Consider the following 20,663-nt stretch of genomic DNA (forward strand, 5'->3'; position numbering starts at 1 on the left):
ACTTAATTTCCCCATGATCCTGTCCACTTCATGGGAGTCACAGGATCAAACTCTTCCCAAATGTTCTTGGCCAAACTCATCGTTTTCCTCTCGTCAGATACTGCCCAGTCAGAGTCCAGACCAGCCTGAATCTGAGCAATTTTGTCCACCAGATATTTACTAAATTCCTCGGCCCGTCCTCGTAAGGGGTCCTCTCCTGTCCCTTGATTTAAAAGGGAGCGGATCACCCTAAACAGGGCGGCTGGGCAGTTATCTGCGGACACAATGAGGGTGGTGAAGTAAGCGCGCTTTGCCACCTCCATTGCCACAAGATAAGATCTAGAAAAGGATCTTAACTGTGTTCAGTCAGACTCGGACTGACTGGTTCTCCAAATGCTCTCTAGGCCCCTTCTCTGGCGTTTCATCTCCCACAGGTCCTTGGAGAACCAAGGAGCGAGCCGGGACCTGCACCGGGTCAGAGGCCGCAAAGGCACAACGCAGTCGAGAGCCTCCAAAGCAGCCTGTTGCCAGGCATTAACTAAGGACTCAACCGGGCTGTGGGAGAGGGAGGTAGGAATCAATCCAAGCGCCATCTGGAACTTATCTGGGTCCATCAGGTGCCTGGGGCGGAACCATCTGGTCGGTTCCGCCTCCTGACAGTGGGGTATGTGTGACGTGACGGAGGCCCAACTACAGGATAATGGTCTGTCCATGAAAGGGGTTGAGATGTTGGAGTAACCCCCCCGACCATTAAGCCACTGCCCAGAGATAAAAATAAGATCAGGTGTGTTTCCCCTCTCGTGAGTCGGGTCCTGAATAATTTGGGTTAGGTCCATGACCATCATGGAAGCCATGAACTCTCAGGCCACCTCCGATGTACCGTCCAGGGAAGGCAGATTAAAATCTCCCAGAACCATAAGTCTAGGAAATTCAACCACCAATCCCAAGAGGGCGTCAAGTAGCCTGGGCAGAGCCGTTGCTACGCACCTTGGAGAGAGGTATGCAAGTAGCAGGCCCAACTGACCACCAGGACCCCACCTTAAGAGGAGGGACTCACATCCGTCTATCTGAAGGGCAGTGGCCTCCCGTGGACAGAGGGTCTCTCTAATAACGACCACCATGCCACCTCCCCTACCCTGAGCCCGAGGTTGATGTAGCACACGGAAACCTGGAAGGCATAGATCAATCAGAGGGACCCCTCCCTCCGGGCCCAACCAAGTTTCCGTGATGCATGCCAGGATAATAAATATTTTAAGTCTTTGATGAAAGTTTAACACTCTTGGCTGCTTTTATTCCCACCCTAACTTTACCTGTGGAAGATTGCAGGGTGAGGGGAGGTAGGGAGTTTTTAATGTGATCCCGGAAGTCCTTGCTGCGGACTTTATTCCGCGCGCCGACCATCTTAACGGCCCTCACAGCGAGTAGTTACAATACGGTCGGGCCAAGCATACCCTAAAGCCATGGTGAGCTACGCTTTGCTTATGCTGCGAACTGAAAGGCGCGCAAAGCGCGCTGCACGAAGTCGCCTGTTGCAGCCATTTGAAGCGGGAACATTGCTGGGCAGCAGGGCCAGAGTGACGGTCGGGCCTGATTTGAGACTTGCGCTTCCTGCTCGGGGGGGGGAGGGGGCGGATGTGTGATTTTTATTTCTCGAGACCGGAAATATCTGGATTTTCAGCGGCCCATGGCCGCCCTGTTTTCTGAATGAGAGACCCCGGCCGGGCAAGAGACCGCAGCCGACCTTCCAGAGGCGGAGAAATGGCGTTCCAAACCGCCCGGGCTCCGTGATTATGCACCTGAGTCGATGAATGGCAGCAATGGTTCCCAATCAAGTTGCCTCTTCTTTCCACAGGTCTTGGCGCCGGCGGGGCGAAAGGGGCGTGCGCCGGAAGAGGCGGTTCCGCCTCACGCCTTTACCCGTACAGCGAACCGGCCCGCCATCTCCCATTCCTCCGCCAGCAGTCCGCTACCTGCTTTCCCCAGCTTCCGTAGTTCGTGGCTCGGGTAAGTTGAAGGCTCCGAAGGTCACTCACTTTTCCAGAATCAGGTGCCGGAGTGCAGACGGGAGGATGGAGGGAAAGCCACCCTTGGACTTTCGTGGTTGGCGTGGCAGACTTTTAAGAGTCTGAATTCCATAATCAATACCGCAGTGTAGTTTGTACCTCCGCGAATGTCCTCCTGTGCCGGTTTGGAGCCTGCGATCTGGGCGTTTTACCATTCCTTCGGCGGCGAACTTTCCACTGCAGAGACGCATGGTGCCAACTGCTTCCCTGCCTTTCAGTCCTGCAGCTTTTCCACCAGACACGATGTTCCCCGAAAGACTGGTCGGAGAAATATGGAGTCAATCGATGTTATAATTTGAGCTTCTAGGTAGGCAAGCAATTCCGCGGAGAGAGATTAGCAGCGGGGGGGGGTGTAGGGGTTGGTTGGTGAGAAAAAGTAGAAAGAGCTTTCTTCTGGGCAAGTTGACATGTATCTCCCACTTTAAAAAACTATGATCTGAGTGGATTCACATGCTCAATTGCAGTGGCTACTGCCCGTTGACAAATTGAGTTCTTTCATAGATGAATTTATTACTGCTTTATGAATAATTTATGAATGTTTATTTGTTTGAGAATACAAACTTAATTCTAGATTTGCTGTATAGGAAGTGTAGTTTAAGGATACAATATAGTAATTCATATTAAGAAGTTTTAGGCGCAAATTTCACTAGAGGCCAATGGCTGGAATAATCTACTTTCAGCAGGGTGGCTATTTCCTCTTCATATGGGCATTGTTCATACTCCAAATAATTTCCCCACACTTTAAAAATATTTCCAAGAAGCACTTGAAATTAGCATACTATTTTCTTAAGGTTAAGGAGAAATGTTATTAACAGACTGAGAGACCACTGTTAACTCATTTTGTGCCTATTAAGAAAAATTTTGACTTCTGAATAATGTGAGTAGTAATTGAAAAGCATTAAATAATGTTTCAAATTTGGTATACCTAAGTGAACACAATTTTTGGCTTATATGATTATTTTCCTCCATTCCCTACTCTAAGTTCCTATAGTGGTTAATTTTATATTTTTCATAGGTTTGCTACCAAAAATGTAATGAGATCTTAATTGCTTCTAACAAAACAAGACAGATTCATGCAGAAAAAGTTATACATGACTACTGTTTCCAGCATCAGAAGCAGAAAGGCTTTCAAGGCTAATTGTGCTCTTGAGGGTTTCACATATTGGGTTAGCCATTCTAGAAACAAAATCCTGATCAAGCTAAGTCACAAATTGCACCTAAGAAAAAATGAGACCCTTCCACATGCAGCATTTGTACCAATTTTGCATTGACACTCTTCCATCTACTTAACTTCTTGGATTGCCAAATCAATTTTCTTTTGATTCTTTGATGCAACTCAAATTGTACAACTTCCATTTTGCAAGTTATCAACTTGGATCTCTGCAAGGCTTGGGAGTTGGCCACTTTCTCATTATTGCTATCTTAAATTTTTCTCACTGTAGAAAATCTTGATTTCCCTAGTTAAGCAATATGTACCATATATTTCCCTCACCCTGCCTTTCAGCTTCTGGGATCAAGTAAACCAGACATGTCAAACACAAGGCCCGGGGGCTGGATCCGGCCCACGAAGTGGTTTCATGTGGCCCGGGAAGCCATCCTGGAAACAGTGAGGGAACGGCCCCCACTGCCTTGGCCCTGGCCCAGAAACCCCCCCTTCTGCCAGAGACCCTCAGGTCTGTCCCACTCTTGCCCAGGCCCCCATAGGCACCCTTGATGCCAACGATGTAGAGCTGGCCACGCCCACCCAGTAGGCCATATGCACTCTAGCCACGCCCACCTAGTAGGCCACACCCACCCTGGCCACACCCACCCGGCCCCTGAGGGCAACCGCAATGCTGATGCGGCCCTCCCGTGAAATTGAGTTTGACACCCCTGAAGTAAACCATTAGTCTTCCCTCTTTGTGTCAAGACATATACTATATTGCAATTCATAATGATTTCTTAATGATTAAAGAGAATTAAATAGAATGGAAGATCAACTGTCAAATATTGAACAGGTTATTTCAAATTGAGTATGTTAAATTTTGTTGCTGTACAGTGTTATCTAAAGCTTCTGGCAGTATATAGTGTTCTTTAGGGCTTTTTTTCTCATAGAACGCTCAGAAAGGAGTTCCGGCACCTTTTTTGGGTGGAACCTTGTAGCGTAGGCAAGGCGGGTTGTATGACGTGTGAGTTCCGGCACCTTTTTCTTTTACAAAAAAAGCACTGGTGTTCTTCCTCCCAGGTTTCATTTTCAAATACCTAAATGTATCCAAGTGGCTGTTGATCCTTTCTCTTCTTCTCTCCTGCTCTCTGATCAAGAATGCCACCTTTGCTTTACCGCCTTCACAAATGCATGCTGTTTCCTTTCTTAGATCTCTGTTATTTCTACTCTTCCCCACAGTATTCTATTGTGACTTAGAGCAACTCTCAAGTCATGCTAGAAATTACTTGCTGACCATTTTAGTACAATCTAGGCTATCTTAGATAAAGTGTTATTAAATTATATTTTAATAGCATTATTTACAGTTATATTTGTTTATTTTTTGTAAACAATTGGAATAGCATATGAAATAAACTACAATTTTAATGTTAGTATGGTTTAAAAATCTGCTGCATGGATGATATATAGCTAATGGAATCCCACTTTTGTGTCTGTTTCCTTTTTCAGAACTGAAGTGTATCTCTAGCTAATAAATCTCATCATGGTGGCTGAAAACTTAGGCCTAGAAAGTTCCTCAATGTGGGTGCTGGCACTGTTGGGAATGTTTACAGTAACTGTTCTTGGGCTGGTGCACAAACTAGGACTGATTTATCAATTCTGGCATCAGGTAAAGCCATTTTACAACAGAATTGTGAAATAAAACAGCTGGAATCATATGTATCTGTTGCATCCTCAGTGGAGGCAGTATTCTTGGAAAAATATTTAGATAATGAAATATTTTTAGCAGGTAGCTTCTAAGAGAGAGTAAAAATTTAAAACTATCCCTAGCTTTTTTATACCTGCAGTTCGTTCCTCTGACTATGTATTAAAATTGTGGCAACCAGATTTTTTTTTGTATGTCTTCTGTAAAATAGCATCAACAGGTCTTATCCTTTCTAGGTGGACCCTAAAAGTACCCGGCATGGTGGGGAGATAGTGGCAGAGGTGCTGAAAGCTCATGGTGTGCGCTACTTATTCACGCTGGTGGGTGGACACATCTCCCCCATTTTGGTGGCTAGTGAGAAATTGGGCATTCGTGTTGTGGACACAAGGCATGAGGTTACTGCTGTATTTGCAGCAGATGCAGTGGCCAGGCTCTCAGGTATTCCTTTGTACTACTTTACTTTCTGTGGGAGGAATTCACAGACTCAATGACACTTTGAATTTTTCTGTTGCAGGAACAGTGGGAGTTGCTGCAGTGACAGCAGGACCTGGAGTAACAAATACTGTGACAGCTATGAAAAACGCCCAAATGGCAGAATCTCCTGTGTTGCTGATTGGAGGGGCAACAGGCACATTGCAGAAGGTAGGCTGCTCTAGCCACTGGCCCTAAAGTTTGAAAAAGAAGAAAGGTGCAATTTGCTAATATTGCTGATTTGTTTTATTAGATACACAGGCTTTCTCCCAAACCTAAATTAGCTTTTCACAGCATCTGTGTGGTAAACAAGCCACTTTTTTATAAATATTTGTGTACCTGATGGTAAAATCAATTATTTCTATGTGGGATGAGTATAAGAGTTTTCAGTTTTTTCTCTCCATTCTTCCTCTTCTTAGGGCCGAGGAGCTCTCCAAGATATTGACCAATTATCTCTATTCAAGCCACTCTGCAAATTCTGTGCTTCAGTGAACACTGTCAAAGATATTGCTCCTGTGCTGCGAAAAGCAATTGCAGTTGCCCAGTGTAACACTCCAGGTATGTCCTACTGACTTGGAATTAATCTGGCCTGCTTGCCCATAATTACAGTTTCTGAGCAGAGGGGCCGCTTGGTACGAGTGATTGCTGGAATAGGCTATTTCTGTCCCATTTGTTAGGATGTTTGATTTAGATTGCTTTTTGCTTTGCTCTTGAAAATCAGGAAGTCTTTCCCTTGGGCCAGAACCATTGTAAAGTGGAATTTCAAGAACTTATCCAAAGCAACTTGGAAGCAATTAAAAGAGACACTTCTTTTATTTTAGCATAACACTTTATTTCTGAATAGTACCCGCTCTCAGCAGTGTGTTTGCTCAACATTTGAAAAACAACTGGGTCTGGGGATAGTACACCTTTCACACATCTCCTTGGTTCTTAATCTTCCTATCTAATCCTCAGAAGTAGATTCTCAACATGTCTGAAGACATTATTTATGTATTTGGGAGGAGACTACCTTTCTTTGGTACATTGAAGTTTGGTTAAAAGACAATCTTCCCTCCCTTCTGCTGTAAAATGGCTTCAGAAGCTTTATGCCATGCCTTAGAAGATCAGATACAGGGAAACACCACTGCTACCCAGCAGAGAATTCCCACTTTCAGAACTAACATTTCTGAATTTTTTTGGATTTGGAGGTATTAGGCAACTACTGTCTGGTCTCCAGCCTTTGAGCATTTATAATATTGATGAAAATTGTCCAAGGGAAGACAAACCAAATGTTTTAGTAGTTTTGTGATAAGCATAGTCATGATCTTGGCAGGGTAATGTACTTAATTAATGTTTTCTGAAGATAAAAGATGCTCCATCTTTGAAAAGAGTCTTATTAATATGAAAAAACAATGTGGTTATAAATGTCTTGTTTGCTTGGTAACAAAAAAGAAAGATTGGATGTGCAATTGTCTGATCCAATGATCAAAAGGTTTTAAGTACTGAAGAAATTAAAGTATGTTTTACTGTTTGATCAATTTAATAGCTTTATTTTGTCATCTTGCTTCATAGAGAATACTAAAATTGCATTTTCTGTATTAATAATAATCTTGACGTTTCTTAAAGTTAAGAGCAAAAAATCAAATATTCCATCAGTGATAATTTTAGAACAGTATGTGACAGTTGGTAAATTGTTTAAAGAGTAAGAATGAATGGTCATTGAATGGTCTCGTAGAAACCATATTTTTCTAGCATGTTGGAATGGTATAATGGATTGTTTCTTTACGACCCAGCTCATGGTCAGGTCACTATTTTTTTTTGTCTTTTGGGTTTTTTTTCCTTTTTTTCCCTTTTTTATTTTTATTTTATTGAAAAGTTTTATAAAGGTTACAATGTTATCCCATCCCCAACCCCCCCTAAACCCCCCTCCCCCACTTCCCAAAGCTGGTTACAGGGTTACAAATATATAGTAATCATAATCTAACTAACATTGATCAACTATATAAATAACCAAATACATAATACACTTTAACCTGCCTATAACATAATTACAAACACTCTAAAATATCCAACTTATAAAAAAAATTAAATTATAACAATCTAAAATTTACTCATAAGCTAAATGGAACTTTTTAGTCCCATATTTTTTCTGAATATAATCTATCCATCTTCTCCAAACCGAAATGTATCTTTCTTGTGAATGATCCTTCAAGTAAGCAGAAATCTTAGCCATTTCTGCTAAATTTGACACTTTAAGCGTCCACTCCTCTATAGTAGGCAGACAGTCCTTCTTCCAATATTGAGGTCACTATTATAAGACATAATAGTGCCATATAAGATATGGGTATTCATTTAACTACAGATTTTTTTAAACATTTTATCTTCCACTAAAACCTTTGTTATTCTTATAGGCCCTGTGTTTGTGGAGTTTCCTTTGGATATTCTATATCCTTACTATTTGGTTGAAAGAGAGATACTTAGGAATGTATTCCCCAAGAGCCTGAAAGGAAAGGTCGTGAACTGGTGAGTTGTGAGTTGTTCTCCCTTCGCTATCAGGAAAGGTTTTAATGGATCAGTTGGCTCAAAGAAAGCCCAATGATAGATTGTTGTGCTATAGAAAACCAAGGGGAAGTTCATTAATATGTGCATTGGATGCTGCTGTGGAATATTTTTTGTCATACTGCACGCGCACACATACATCTATACACATTAAACACTGATCATTTCTAGATTTTGTTTCTGATTGTTCAGGGAAAGTATGAAAAAAGACTAGGACAATTCCAGGTATCCTAGATTATTTTTCTTAAATTTTTTAAAAATTAGATTTTCCTGAGAATCTCTCTACACCAGGGGTCTAGAGAATTGGGCTGTGTGAGTGGCTGGCCAGAGCGCTCACAGTTCAACTTGCACCAGCCCACTATTTGTGCATGGGCTGTGTGCGGACCAGCCCGCTAGTCACACAGCCCAGTTCCTTCTTTTTCCCCTAGCCAGGACGCCAAGCTGCAAAGGTGGGGGACTGCTGCTCTAAAGTAAAACAAGCATATTTGAAAGATTTCTCTTGTTAACTCTTCCTTTTCATAGGACAATTTCTAAATTTGGCTGAGTATTTCTACAGAACCATCTCGCAGTGCATACTTAAATGCAACATATTTCTCTAAATTGCAGAAATAATAGTTCTGCATGTTTCCTGTTTTTCTTACTTTGGAATTTTTTTCAACTGTTCTGTGTGAGATGCTATTTGTATCCAATTAATTCAAAAGCATATTTTTCTGGGATTAACATGGTGACAGTTTGAGCCCAGGAAAATTTGCAGCTTTAAGGAACCAATACCATCTCTAAAGCAACTTTTGATCTAATCAACCAAGCATCCCTGGTTGACAGTAGTGACAAGGAATGCTGTTTATCAGTTTAGGCTAACATGCCAGCTGAAGTTATTTGAAATAGTTCTAATCAATAAACCATTTTTAATTATTTCTAAACTAGATTTTTGTGGTCTGTTCTAAGGGGACCTGTATAGTAGGCTAGATTCAAAATTCCAAAGGTGCAGAAGCTGAGCTTGCAACAGCTATTTTGTTCCAGTTGTAGATGAATCAAATTAATTTCCAGGTTATTTTCAGGGTGCTGGCTGTTGGTCTATAACTTTAAATCAGAATTTGGTATAAGCACCAAGAGCACTTTTGTAATAAATCTTAGCTCACTATAATTTACATGCTTCCTAATCTTACAAAAAATAATTATTGCTATCTTATTATTACTATCGATTCTCTCCTTTAGGCCAAGTATTTGCTCTATGGCCTTATATGATCCCTGCATTCTGATTTTATGTTTTATAATCTGAATCCTTTTCATATATTTTGTATATTTTATACTGATAATCTTTCCCTGTTATTTAATAATGGATTCTTGACTGTTTCTTCCCAATAGAATATTTAACAGAATAACAAAATAACAAGAGTTGCAAGGGACCTTAGAGGTCTTTTAGTCCAACCCCCTGCTCAAGCAGGACATTCTATACCCGTGGTGTTTAGCCTATGGCACGCGTGCCACAGGCGGCATGTGGAGCCCTCTCTGGGCATGTGCACCATCGTTTCAATCCTAGGCCTTCAGTCCTGTGCATGAGCAACCTGCATTAAAATCTCCCTGGGCAAGAGGCTTTTTAAGCTGGGTTTTATAAAAACTTTTTGCTTTAGGCATCTTTAGGCTCCGACCAGCTGGTTTTGGCATGTAATGGCTTCTGCCAGCTGACTTTCGGAGCCGGTAGAGCTGCGGCTTGGTACGGTGTGTGGAAAACCGGTGTGTAGAGCGACTTGCGGAATGGTGAGGAACAGCAATAATATCTATTGTGACTGGCAAAGAGGGCTTTATAGCTCCTTTGTACTCCATCAGCCCGTGCTGTACCCACCTATCGCCCAATTTCTCTGGATATGGACTAGAACTTTTGCATTCAGGACACCTGCTTATTTTACCATCCAGCAGACTTTTATATCTATGCCAGTAACTGTCTCTTTGACTTCCGTCCCCTTTAAAGACTCAGAAGGAGCCACTGAGTTCCGAGCCACTGTGAGAGAGTGGCTCGGAACTACCATCTGCTATCCCCCTTGAGGTGTGAGCTCTATGGGGGGTAGGCCTTACCCTGGATGTATTCTCCATTCCGCTTCCTGGTCCAGGCCTGTGACTGTCGTGAGAGGATGGTGGCCGGCCTGCTCAGAGGTTATCCAACTCTAGTGGCAGTGGAGTTGGTTTGGCGGTCTGGACATCTATCCTCTTCTGATTCAAGATCCTATTAATCATGGGTCTGCCCTGCTGGACTCTCATAGACAACTATGGCTCGTTTACACTACTCCAGCACGGATTTATTTGCTCTCAGGGGTGCCCCCCCTTCCTGGGAGCAACCCGCCTGTTTTTTTATTTCTCCTCTTGATGACGGGCCCAATTGTTGGGACCCTGAGAGATGGTTGGGTAGGGACAGGAACCTCTTGTAAAAATTTAAGAAGAGGTTCCTGGTTTGTTTTTTATCGAAATATTTTATAGGGTTAGGGAGAGGGGAGGGTTTACGGTTTTGGTTGGATTCTGAGGGGTGTCCACCATCCGCTGGTCAGGCCAGGCCTGGAATAGATCACGGTCGGACGGGGCTTGGGCGGGTTGCCTCCGGGGCCCCGGAGCAGGGTGTGGGACTACCTATTCCCATGACGTTAGGGAATGGCAGCAGGTGTTCGAACAGAGGGCCGTATCAACATTCGGGAGTGTGTCCCCGCTGTCTCCAAGCGGTGATGCGCTCCGACCCTCTGGTTTTGTCCCGTGGTCCCGGGAACGGGGATGTGCAGCCACCTGAGCTCAGGCTGGTGTATTTTAATGCCAGGTCCATAGTCAATAAGGCTCCTCTCATCCGTGATTTGGTTGAGGAGGAGCGTGCGGACCTGGCTTGCATTACGGAGACCTGGTTGGGCCCAGAGGGAGGTGTCCCTCTGGTTGACATTTGCCCTCCGGGTTTCCAGGTGCTTCACCGGCCTCGGGCTCAGGGTAGGGGCGGGGGTGTGGCGGTAGTTGTGAGGGAGACCTTATGTCCGCGGGAGGCCACCGTTGTCCAAATAGTCGGGTGTAAGTCTCTCCTCATGAGATGTGGCCCTAATGCTCAGTTGGGCTTGCTGCTGGTGTACCTTTCGCCTAGTCACGCAGCGGCAGCCCTGCCTGGGCTTCTCGACATCCTCTCGGGGTTGGTGATTGAGTTCCCCAGATTTATAATTTTGGGTGACTTTAATCTACCATCCCTAGGGGGATCATCTGAGTTAGCTCGGGAGTTCATGGCTTCCATGACGGCCATGGACCTGACGCAAGTAATTCAGGACCCGACTCATGGGGGGGGTCACACGCTCAATTTGATTTTTCTATCTGGCCGGTGGTTAGATGATCTGGGTGAGGGTTCTCCAACTGTCACGCCCCTGTCATGGACCGATCATCATCTCCTGCGGCTGGTCTTCCATTTTGCCAATCCCCGTCATGGGGTTGTTGAACCAACTAGATGGTTTCGTCCCAGGCGCTTAATGGACCCTGAGCGGTTCCAGGCTGCGCTTGGGTCCCCACCTGCCGCCCTAGTTCACAGCTCGGCCGAGGCCTTAGTGGAGGCTGCCATGGAGGCACTCGACCAAGTTGTACCCATGCGGCCCCTGACCCGGTGCAGATCCCAGTGGGCTCCGTGGTTTTCTGCGGAGCTCCGGGAAATGAAGCGTCGGAGACGGGGCCTAGAGAGCTGTTGGAGGTCCAGCCGGTCTGAATCCGACCGATTGCGATTAAGATCCTTCACGAGGTTTTATCTCATGGCGATGAGGATGGTGAGGTCTAACTACTTTGCCACCCTCATCGCGTCCGCAGACAATCGTCCAGCCGCCCTGTTCAGGGTGACTCGCTCCCTCCTGAATCGGGAGGTGAGGGAGGAGCCCTTGCAGGGTCGTGCCGAGGAGTTTAGCCAGCATCTGTCAGACAAAATCGCTCGGAACCGGACCGGTTTGGACTCTGACTGGGCAGAGTCTGCCGGTGAGAACATGAGTGGTCTTGTCGATGTCATCTGGGAGGAGTTCGATCTTGTGACTCCAGAAGAGGTGGACAGGATTATAGGGAGGCTGAGCTCCACCACGTGTTTATTGGACCCGCGCCCCTCCTGACTGGTATATTCGGCTCGGGAGGGGACACGAGGCTGGCTCCAGTCAGTGATAACTGCTTCTTTGAGTGAGGGTACTTTTCCCGCCGCCTTGAAGGAGGCGGTGGTGAGACCCCTCCTCAAGAAGCCTGCCCTGGACCCAGCTGTGTTAAACAACTATTGTCTGGTCTCCAACCTTCGCTTTCTTGCGAAGGTTGTCGAGAGTGTGGTGGCGCAGCAGCTTCCTTTGTTCCTGGAGGAAGCTGATTATCTATACCCGTACCAATTGGGCTTCAGGCCCGGGTACAGCACGGAGACAGCATTGGTCGCGCTGGTGAATGATCTCTGGCGGGCTCGGGACAGGGGTTGCTCCTCTGTCCTAGTCCTGTTAGTCCTGTCCTAGTCCTCAGCGGCTTTTGATACCATTGACCATGGTATCTTACTGCGGCGTCTTCGGGGAGTGGGAGGCACCGTCTTACGGTGGTTCTCCTCCTACCTCCTGGGACGTTCGCAGTCGGTGTTGGCAGGAGGGCAGAGGTCGGCCTCGAGGCCTCTCATTTGTGGAGTCCCTCAGGGGTCGGTCCTCTCGCCTCTCCTGTTCAACATCTATATGAAGCCACTGGGTGAGATCATTCGTGGTTTTGGGGTTGGGTATCATCAATATGCGGATGATACCCAGCTTTTTATTTCTACCCCAAACCACCCCAGTGATGCCCTCGATGTGATGTCCCGATGCCTGGAGGCGGTTCGGGTCTGGATGGGGAGGAACAGGCTTCGGCTCAACCCTGACAAGACTGAGTGGCTGTGTGTGCCGGCGTCTCGGGAAATTTAGATTATTCCACCGTTAACTATGGGGGGTGAGATATTATCCCCCGTAGATAGGGCTCGCAACTTGGGTGTCCTCCTAGACTCACAGCTCTCTTTGGAAGATCATATAGGAGCTGTGACTAGGGGGGCCTTCGCCCAGGTTCGCCTGGTGCGCCAGTTGCGGCCCTATCTGGACCGGGATGCCTTGCGCACAGTCACTCATGTACTTGTGACCTCCCGTTTGGACTACTGCAACGCTCTCTACATGGGGCTGCCCTTGAAGACTACTCGGAGGCTCCAACTGGTGCAGAATGCAGCCGCGCGAGTTGTGGGGGGTGTCCCGACACTCCCATGTAACACCTCTACTCCGCGAGCTGCATTGGCTTCCGGTTGTCCTCCGGGTAAGATTCAAGGTGCTGGTTACGACCTATAAAGCCCTAAATGGCATGGGTCCGGGTTACTTACGGGAGCACCTGCGGCCGGCATCAACTTCCCTTCGTCCAGTGCGCTCCCACAGAGAGGGCCTCCTTAGGGTGCCATCAGTCAAAGAGTGTCGACTGGCGGTCCCCAGGGGGAGGGCGTTCTCTGTGGGTGCGCCAGACCTGTGGAACTGTTTACCGGTGGAGCTCCGGATGGCTCCCGACCGTCGCTCCTTCCGACGTGACCTAAAAACATATTTATTTGAACAAGCCGGCCTGGTCTGATGGGTTTAGGGGTATTTTAATGTTATTGTATTAATTGTATTGAATTGGGCTGTAATATTTAATATTTTTTAATTTTTGTATGTTGTATTTTATTGTATTGCCCTGTACACCGCCCTGAGTCCTTCGGGAGAAGGGCGGTATAGAAATTAAATTAAATTATTATTATTATTATTATTATTATTGTTGTTGTTGTTGTTGTTATTATTATTAACCGCTGTGTGCAAAAATAAAAGTTGCTTCCCTCCCCCTGCCAGACACCTGCCGAAACCGTGCAGAATGAGGTTGCCACACCCAGCCCTGCCCAGATTCCCTTACTTCCCCCAAGCATTTTTTTTACTAACCTGCCTTTCAGCTGCATTCCGTTTCTCCGTTCGCTTCTCAGCCTTCGCCGCATGTTTGTGGGACTATCAGTAAAAAAAAAGTTCCATCAGACTTTCTAACTTCTCATGAGATCTCAAGAAGTTAGAAAGTCTGATGGAACTTTTTTTTTAACTGATAGTCCCACAAACAAGTGGGGAAGGCTGAGAAGTGAACGGAGAAATGGAATGCAACTGAAAGGCAGGTTAGTAAAAAAACGCTTGGGGGAGGCGAGGGCATCTGGGCGGGGCTGGGACCAGTAACCTTACCCTGCATGGTGGTGGGAGGGTGGGGCGCATGCCCTTCCCATTCCAGGCCAGCCCCTGCAGCCCTGGGCAGCAGTGGGCAGGGCTTTGAGGTGCGGTCTGGCAGGCCAACCAAAGCAGCAGGTAGAGCACTGGAGGCTCGGGGAGGGAGGATGCTGAAGTGGGCAGTCGGGCCGTTGGCAAGACCAACGCAGTGGAAAGCGGCCTCAAAACAAGTGGGTCAGTTAATGAAAAAGATCCTCACTCAGAAATTGTCTTTCTTTCCTTACCTGACTCCCAGCCCTGTGCCGTTTCTCCTTTTGGATCTGCCACCGCTGCGTGCAAGGAAACAGGAAGGTTTTTTTGGGGAAAAAAGGTCAATTCCAACTTTTCATTAAAGATCACTGCTGCCTGACACCATTGGCACCCCCCGCATGGGGGCTGATGGTGACTGTCAGCAGCCACAGCCTGCCGGCCCCTACTCCATCCCATCTGTTTTTGCTTGTGGTTGGAGAGCAGTCACTGCTGGTTATCTCCTCAGCCCCCTCACAGATCTTGCACTTGGCCCGCCCGTGCATGGAGCCTGTTCCCCTTGCACACCCGATGCATTTTGGCCCCGCCTTGGGATGCTGCCAGCAGCTTGTGCATGTCCGTTAGGCCGCCGCCACCACCCAGAGCGCCTAGCCTGCCTAGCACAAAAGAGGTGAAACGGCCAGCTAGCAAGCTCAAGTAGAGGTCGTAGAGCATGCCCATGCCCAGCAAGCAAAAGGCCACCCTGAGCAGGGAAAGCCGGATCCCCATTGGTGCCATGGCCCCCCAATCCCAGCTAGGATTGTGTGCCTCCCCTATCTCTGCTGGCCTGGGCAGCCAGGATGCCGATGGGTATCCGGCTTTCCCCACTCAGGGTGGTCTTTTGCGTGCTGGCCCTGGGTGTGCTCTACCACCTCTACTCGGGGGTTCCTAGCTGACCACTTCACCTCCTTCGTGCTGGGTGGGCCTCTAGCTCTGGGCAGCAGCCAAATGGACCTGCGCAAGTGGCTGGTGACTGCGGCAGATACCGAGGTGCACAAGGGGAATGCGCTCCAGGCTCGGGCCAAGGGCAAGACCCTCTAGTGGGCTAAGGAGATGACCAGTGGTGACCTGCTCTCCAACCAAAAAGAGATGGGACAGAGTAGGCACGTCCGGTGGACCACATCATGTGCCCTCCCCAACTCTGCGTGCTGCTGGTGCCCCTGCCGTGCTGCTGCTAGAGGACCAGTCCAGTATTCACAGCAGGCTACGCAGCCCCTGCTGCTGCATACCATCGGCCCCCATGCGCTCACCGCCTCCTGTGCACGTGGTTTGGGGTCTGCTGGGCTGGGCAGGGCAGGGGCCAGTCCCTTGCCATCTCTGGGGCATCCCTGGATCCGGCCTGCGGGCCTTGTGTTTGACATGTCTGCATTAAGTTGTGTGTGAATTGTCAGTCAGTTTTGAATCCATCTGTTGGTGATGTTGTCTCCCACATTTTTCTAGCTTACCAAGAAGTAGGTTGTGTTCTACTTTATCAAATTTACTGAAATCCAAGTATACTATGGGCACAATATTTTGCTGGTCCAGTAATTTAGTAACTTTGTCAATGAATGAAATAAGATATGCTTGGCACGATCTGTTTTTGACAAATCCATGTTGGCTTCTAGCTATAGTTTTGTTTGCTTCTAGGTCAGGGGTCAGCAACCTGAAACAGTGAAAGAGCCATTCAGAACTGGTTCCCTCACAAAAGGAAAAACTGGGAGCCGCAAAAAATGTGTGTGCATGTGCGTACATGCGCGCATGCGCAGAACAGGGTTTGACTGAAGAGTGGAGACTGAAGGCGAGATATGCACCTACCCTGCATATTTGAATTGATTGGTTGAACTTTTTAGTCCCACTTTTTTGGGGGGGGACTGCACATGACAGAAGACTGGGAGCCGCAGGAGACGGTCGAAAGAGCCGCATGCAGCTCCGGAGCCACAGGTTGCAGACCTGTGTTCTAGGTGTTCGTAAATCTGTTTCTTGATCGTCTTTTCCAGGATCTTTCCAGGTATTGATGTCAGACTATGCAGATACAGATGTCTGTAGTTTCCTGGATCTGTTTTCTTCCCATTTTTTGAAGATGGGAGCCACAGCTGTTCTCCTACCATTTTCTTGCCTATGAATTTGAATTCTTTGTCTGTCTTTTATAGTTCTGTTTTTGATAGGTTGGGCCGTTTTTTCTTTTTGTATGAAGACCCATGCAAGAGAAGAATTAAGCAGCTCTGCTTTCTCCCTTTTGCCTATCACTTCCTTGCCATCTTCTCCCATTACAGGACCAGTTGTTTCTTTGACTTTTTTTTAATTTTTTTATGTGTTGAAAGAAAGTTTTTAAAATTAGTTTTGAATTTATGGCAACTCTTAGTTCATTCTGAGCCTTAGCTTTCCTGACTTCATCTTTGCAGATTTGGGCTGTATCCTGGTGTATTAGTATTCTGGGATGTGTTCCTCTTATCATTTTTATAATCCTTTTTGTCATTCATTTTATCAGAGTTCTTTGTGCAACCATGCTGGTTTCTTTTTGGATTTCTTTTTGAATTTTTCTTTTCCAGTGGTATTGTGCTGGACTGAGTTTTTATAATCATATTTTTCAGGGTTTCCCAAGCTTCTTGAGTTGTTTTCCCCTTTATGATCTTCATCCATGGAATCCTTCCTAAACTCTAATTTTGTTGAAATCAGCTCTTTTAAAGTTTAAGACACTGGTTTGATTATGTTCTATCTATTGCTTGTGTCTGTATTATGTTGAATTCTAAGATGATATGATCACTCTTCTCCAAAGTTCCTGCAACTTCCACCCCCTCTATCATTTCTTCTCTGTTAAATTAGATCCAATATAGTTGTCCCTGTAATTATTTCCTCTGCCTTTTGGATGACAAAGTTGTCACCTAGATTGGTCAGGAACCTGCTCGATCTCCCACCTGATTGTAGAGATTTTCTCCAAGTTCATGTCAGGGTAGTAAAGTTCCCCATTACTACTGTGGTGTGTTTCCTACATACATTAGCAAAATGTTCAACTATTCTTCTGCTTGGTTGCGTAACTTGTAGTATACACCTATACTACAGTATGTCATTCTTTTTTTCCTTTTATATTAGCCCATATGCAGGCTTAAATAGATTTTTTCTCTGAAAAATTCAGAATCCATCTTTGTGTCATTTTCTCTCTAAGCATTGTCATTTTGCAATGGCAAATATTTTGCAGGTTCCCAGATGGGATGAGGTCACCTAAAATTGGGCATTTTGTGTTATATAAAGTTACATAAGGGCATTGATAAAACAACAGTCAGAACAATAAGTAGTAAATATATCCCCAGTTCCCCGGAATATACCCCTAGTATCTTACTGCACAAATATTCTGAAAATTAGAAATATCTAAAGCAGTACACAGTTTATAGCAGATAATTATATCAATATCATCCAGTGGATAACAATTTGAGGTGTATACTGTATCTGTACCTCAGATAAAAACTTTGTGTTTATGTGCATTCCTCTTTATAGCTGGAGGTGCTGGTCTATACATACAGCGTATACACATTATACATGCAGGCATTCTCTTTTTATGTATATAAGTAAAAAGATAAAGGCGTCCCTGTGGATTTTACTCTGCTAGTCATTGCCAACTATAGGGGGCGGTGCTCATCAAGGCCACTGAGCCAGTGCTATCCAAAGATATTTAGTCATGTGGTTAACATGATGTCATAGAGCACTGTTACTTCCCACCAGTGGTACCTATTTATCTACTTGCATTTGTATGCTTTCAAACTGCTAGGAGCTGGGGTGAGGATGGAAGCTCACCTAGTCATGTGGCACTCGGGTCTTGAACCTGGGCTGCTGGCTTTCCAGCCAATAAGCTCAGTGTATTAACTGCTGAGCCACTGCACCACCCTTTTTATGTATATATGTGTGCATATATGTATGTATAATTTACTGGGCAACTAGTTCTATGCTCCATAGATTCTTGGCATTCCTCATGTTGCTGAAGTTTTCTTTAGCATGATGTGTTTGGTATTTGGTTTGAAATGCCAACTATTTTCCATGAATATTGGCCTTCATTGCCTCTCTTCACACATATGAAAAACCATATCAACTGGTTCTTACAATAAAAATTTATAAAGGAGAAATATTTAAATTAAAATCTTTCTCATTTCAAGCAGTTTAACTTTCTTACCTCTTCCACTTTGTCCTTTCATTCAAATTCTTGTAATATATTCCACTTATGTTCAAAATGTTGCATGTGATAGAATAATTATCAAAAGAAGAGGCAGCCTCACTCCAAAAACAAAAGTAAATCAGTGAAGGACAGGTGAGATATCTATATCATATGACAATCCATTGAGTAGCTTTTAGAAATATTTGATGGGGCCTCTTTCTTTTCCCCTTCCTCCCAGCATCTTTTAAGTCATGATATCCAGCAATTTGTTGACCCGGTCCCATATACCAACCAAGGAGAGCTGTACTACTTTATCTACTATTATTAAGGTCTTGAGCATTTTTGGTAGTTGGTAAACTACAAATTAGGGCAATAAAAAACATAGGATTCTTCAGTTTCTATGGTTTTGGCCACATCCTCTTCTACCTTGCAGCCATAATAGTGGCAGTGATTTTCTTGTATTCTCTGTTGTCTACTAGGTTTCTGCACAATTATTTGAGAAACCTGTTTGCTGGAGCTTGGGAAGCACAAGACATTTCACCTCTACCAGTAAACATGCCAGAAGCCACAGAAGCACAGGTGACACTTCCTTTTTAAGCAAAGATTTTCAAATTCCAGTTGAGCTCATAAAAGTCAAAGGGGATATTGAAAACATTATTTGTTAATCTTTTGCTTGTCATGAAAATGATATTTGCTTGTATGTACTGTTTTTCTATCATTCTAGCGTTTAATGTCTTTCAGATTGCAAAGTAATAAAAGGGAATGAATGTAAGGCAGAAAATAATGGTTTCCATTATTATCAGTAAAGCTCTGGATTATTGTCACTTTCATTGCCCCCATTATGCATCACTGAATCCCCACAAACAATTAATACTGATTAGGTTGCTGCTCTGAAACATTGGCTTTCACTATGAACAACTTTTCCTGGACATACTTCTGTGCAGGTACAACAATGTGTGGAGCTGATCAGCAGGGCTAGGAAGCCAGTCATACTGCTTGGCAGTCAAGTGACCCTCCCTCCAATCCCAGCAATGAAGCTTAGGTAAGACTGAGCCCTAGACTGAGATTCCTTTTATAACATTGATGTACCATTAGGCTACCACTGTCCCTGAGGCACAATATCCTTGCTCAGTAGAATTAATCCATTGTTTGGAAAGAGGAACTACAGGATGTGACAAGTATGTGTTCAAATGAATAGACAGAAGTGAGGAGAAGAGATAGCAAAGATATCTGAACTTTTCCTCCTTCTCCTTACAGAGAAGCTTTAGAAGAACTGGGGATTCCATGTTTCCTGGGAGGCATGGCCCGTGGCATGCTGGGAAAGAACAGTACATTGCATATTCGTCAAAACCGGCGTGAGGCTCTCAAGGAGGCAGACCTGGTTATTCTGGCAGGTAGCTCAACTGAGAGTGTTATATTGGTTTTTTACTGAAGGGGACCTTCAGAAAAACATTGGACCAGTTTTGGGGAATTGGGAGGTTAGCAGATATTTCTGTTATTATATAATGATTGTCCAACAATTGTCTTCTGTTTATAGCCTCTATTTTCTTTTTCAGGCACAGTCTGTGATTTTCGCCTGTTATATGGGCGTGCCTTGAGCAAATACAGCAAAATCATTGCTGTTAACAGGAATCAGGAGCAACTGTTTAAAAATGCAGATTTTAACTGGACACCAAATATAGCCATAAAAGGTGAGTTTGTTCAAGGCAACAATAAGCAAGATGTGAGGAACATTTCCTAGGGATTTGGTATGGTGAGAAAAGAGGATAATAAAAGATGATGCTTAATGGCATGGCTTGTTAATAATAATAAGTTGGAAGGGACCTTTGAGGTCATCTAATCCAACCCCCTGCTCAGGCAGGAAACCCTATATCATTTCAGACAAATGGCTGTCCAGTCTCTTCTTAAAAACTTCCAGTGTTGGAGCATTCACCACTTTTGGAGGCAGGTTGTTCCACTGCTTAATTGTTCTAACTGTCAGGAAGTTTCTCCTTAGTTCTAGGTTGCTTCTCTCCTTGACTAGTTTCCATCCGTTGCTTCTTGTCCTGCTTTCAGGTGCTTTGGAGAATAGCTTGACTCCCTCTTCTTTGTGGCAGCCCCTTAGATATTGGAACACTGCTATCATGTCACCCCTCATTCTTCTCTTCGTTATATACCCTCTTCCAATGATCCTCTTCCTCTGATTACCCTTCACCCTTCTCTTCATTAAACTACACATACCCAATTCCAGCAACCGTTCCTTATATTTTTCAGCCTCCAGTCCCCTAATCATCTTTGTTGCTCTTCTCTGTATTATTTCTAGAGTCTCAACATCTTTTTTACATCATGGTGACCAAAACTGGATGCAGTATTCCAAGTGTGGCCTTACCAAGGCATTGTAAAG

The 20,663-nt window shown here is 45.1% G+C and overlaps 1 protein-coding gene across 6 annotated transcripts in view; it reads left to right on the forward strand.

The window, feature by feature from the left end:
• The first annotated feature begins 1,895 nt into the window (after window positions 1–1,895).
• ILVBL (ilvB acetolactate synthase like) overlaps window positions 1,896–20,663 on the forward strand; it is a 55,126-nt gene continuing 36,358 nt past the window's right edge. For 2 of the 6 annotated variants that reach the window (XR_014491459.1, XM_083354684.1), the window contains exons 1-10: window positions 2,024–2,349; window positions 4,693–4,852; window positions 5,125–5,326; window positions 5,403–5,530; window positions 5,779–5,917; window positions 7,750–7,861; window positions 18,760–18,859; window positions 19,225–19,322; window positions 19,538–19,674; window positions 19,837–19,971. Coding sequence is in view for 5 of the 6 variants with exons in the window: in XM_083354684.1 (XP_083210810.1) it covers window positions 4,727–4,852; window positions 5,125–5,326; window positions 5,403–5,530; window positions 5,779–5,917; window positions 7,750–7,861; window positions 18,760–18,859; window positions 19,225–19,322; window positions 19,538–19,674; window positions 19,837–19,971 (1,177 nt within the window). In the remaining variant the exon portion in view is untranslated. Of the gene's footprint in view, window positions 1,984–2,023; window positions 2,350–4,692; window positions 4,853–5,124; window positions 5,327–5,402; window positions 5,531–5,778; window positions 5,918–7,749; window positions 7,862–18,759; window positions 18,860–19,224; window positions 19,323–19,537; window positions 19,675–19,836; window positions 19,972–20,663 lie in introns of those variants that run through there. The other 4 variants (XM_083354681.1, XM_083354682.1, XM_083354683.1 and 1 more) reach the window with 4 other exon arrangements.

The sequence above is a fragment of the Vipera ursinii genome, assembly GCF_947247035.1.
Source record: "Vipera ursinii genome assembly, chromosome: 2".
Taxonomy (NCBI): Eukaryota; Metazoa; Chordata; class Lepidosauria; order Squamata; family Viperidae; genus Vipera; species Vipera ursinii.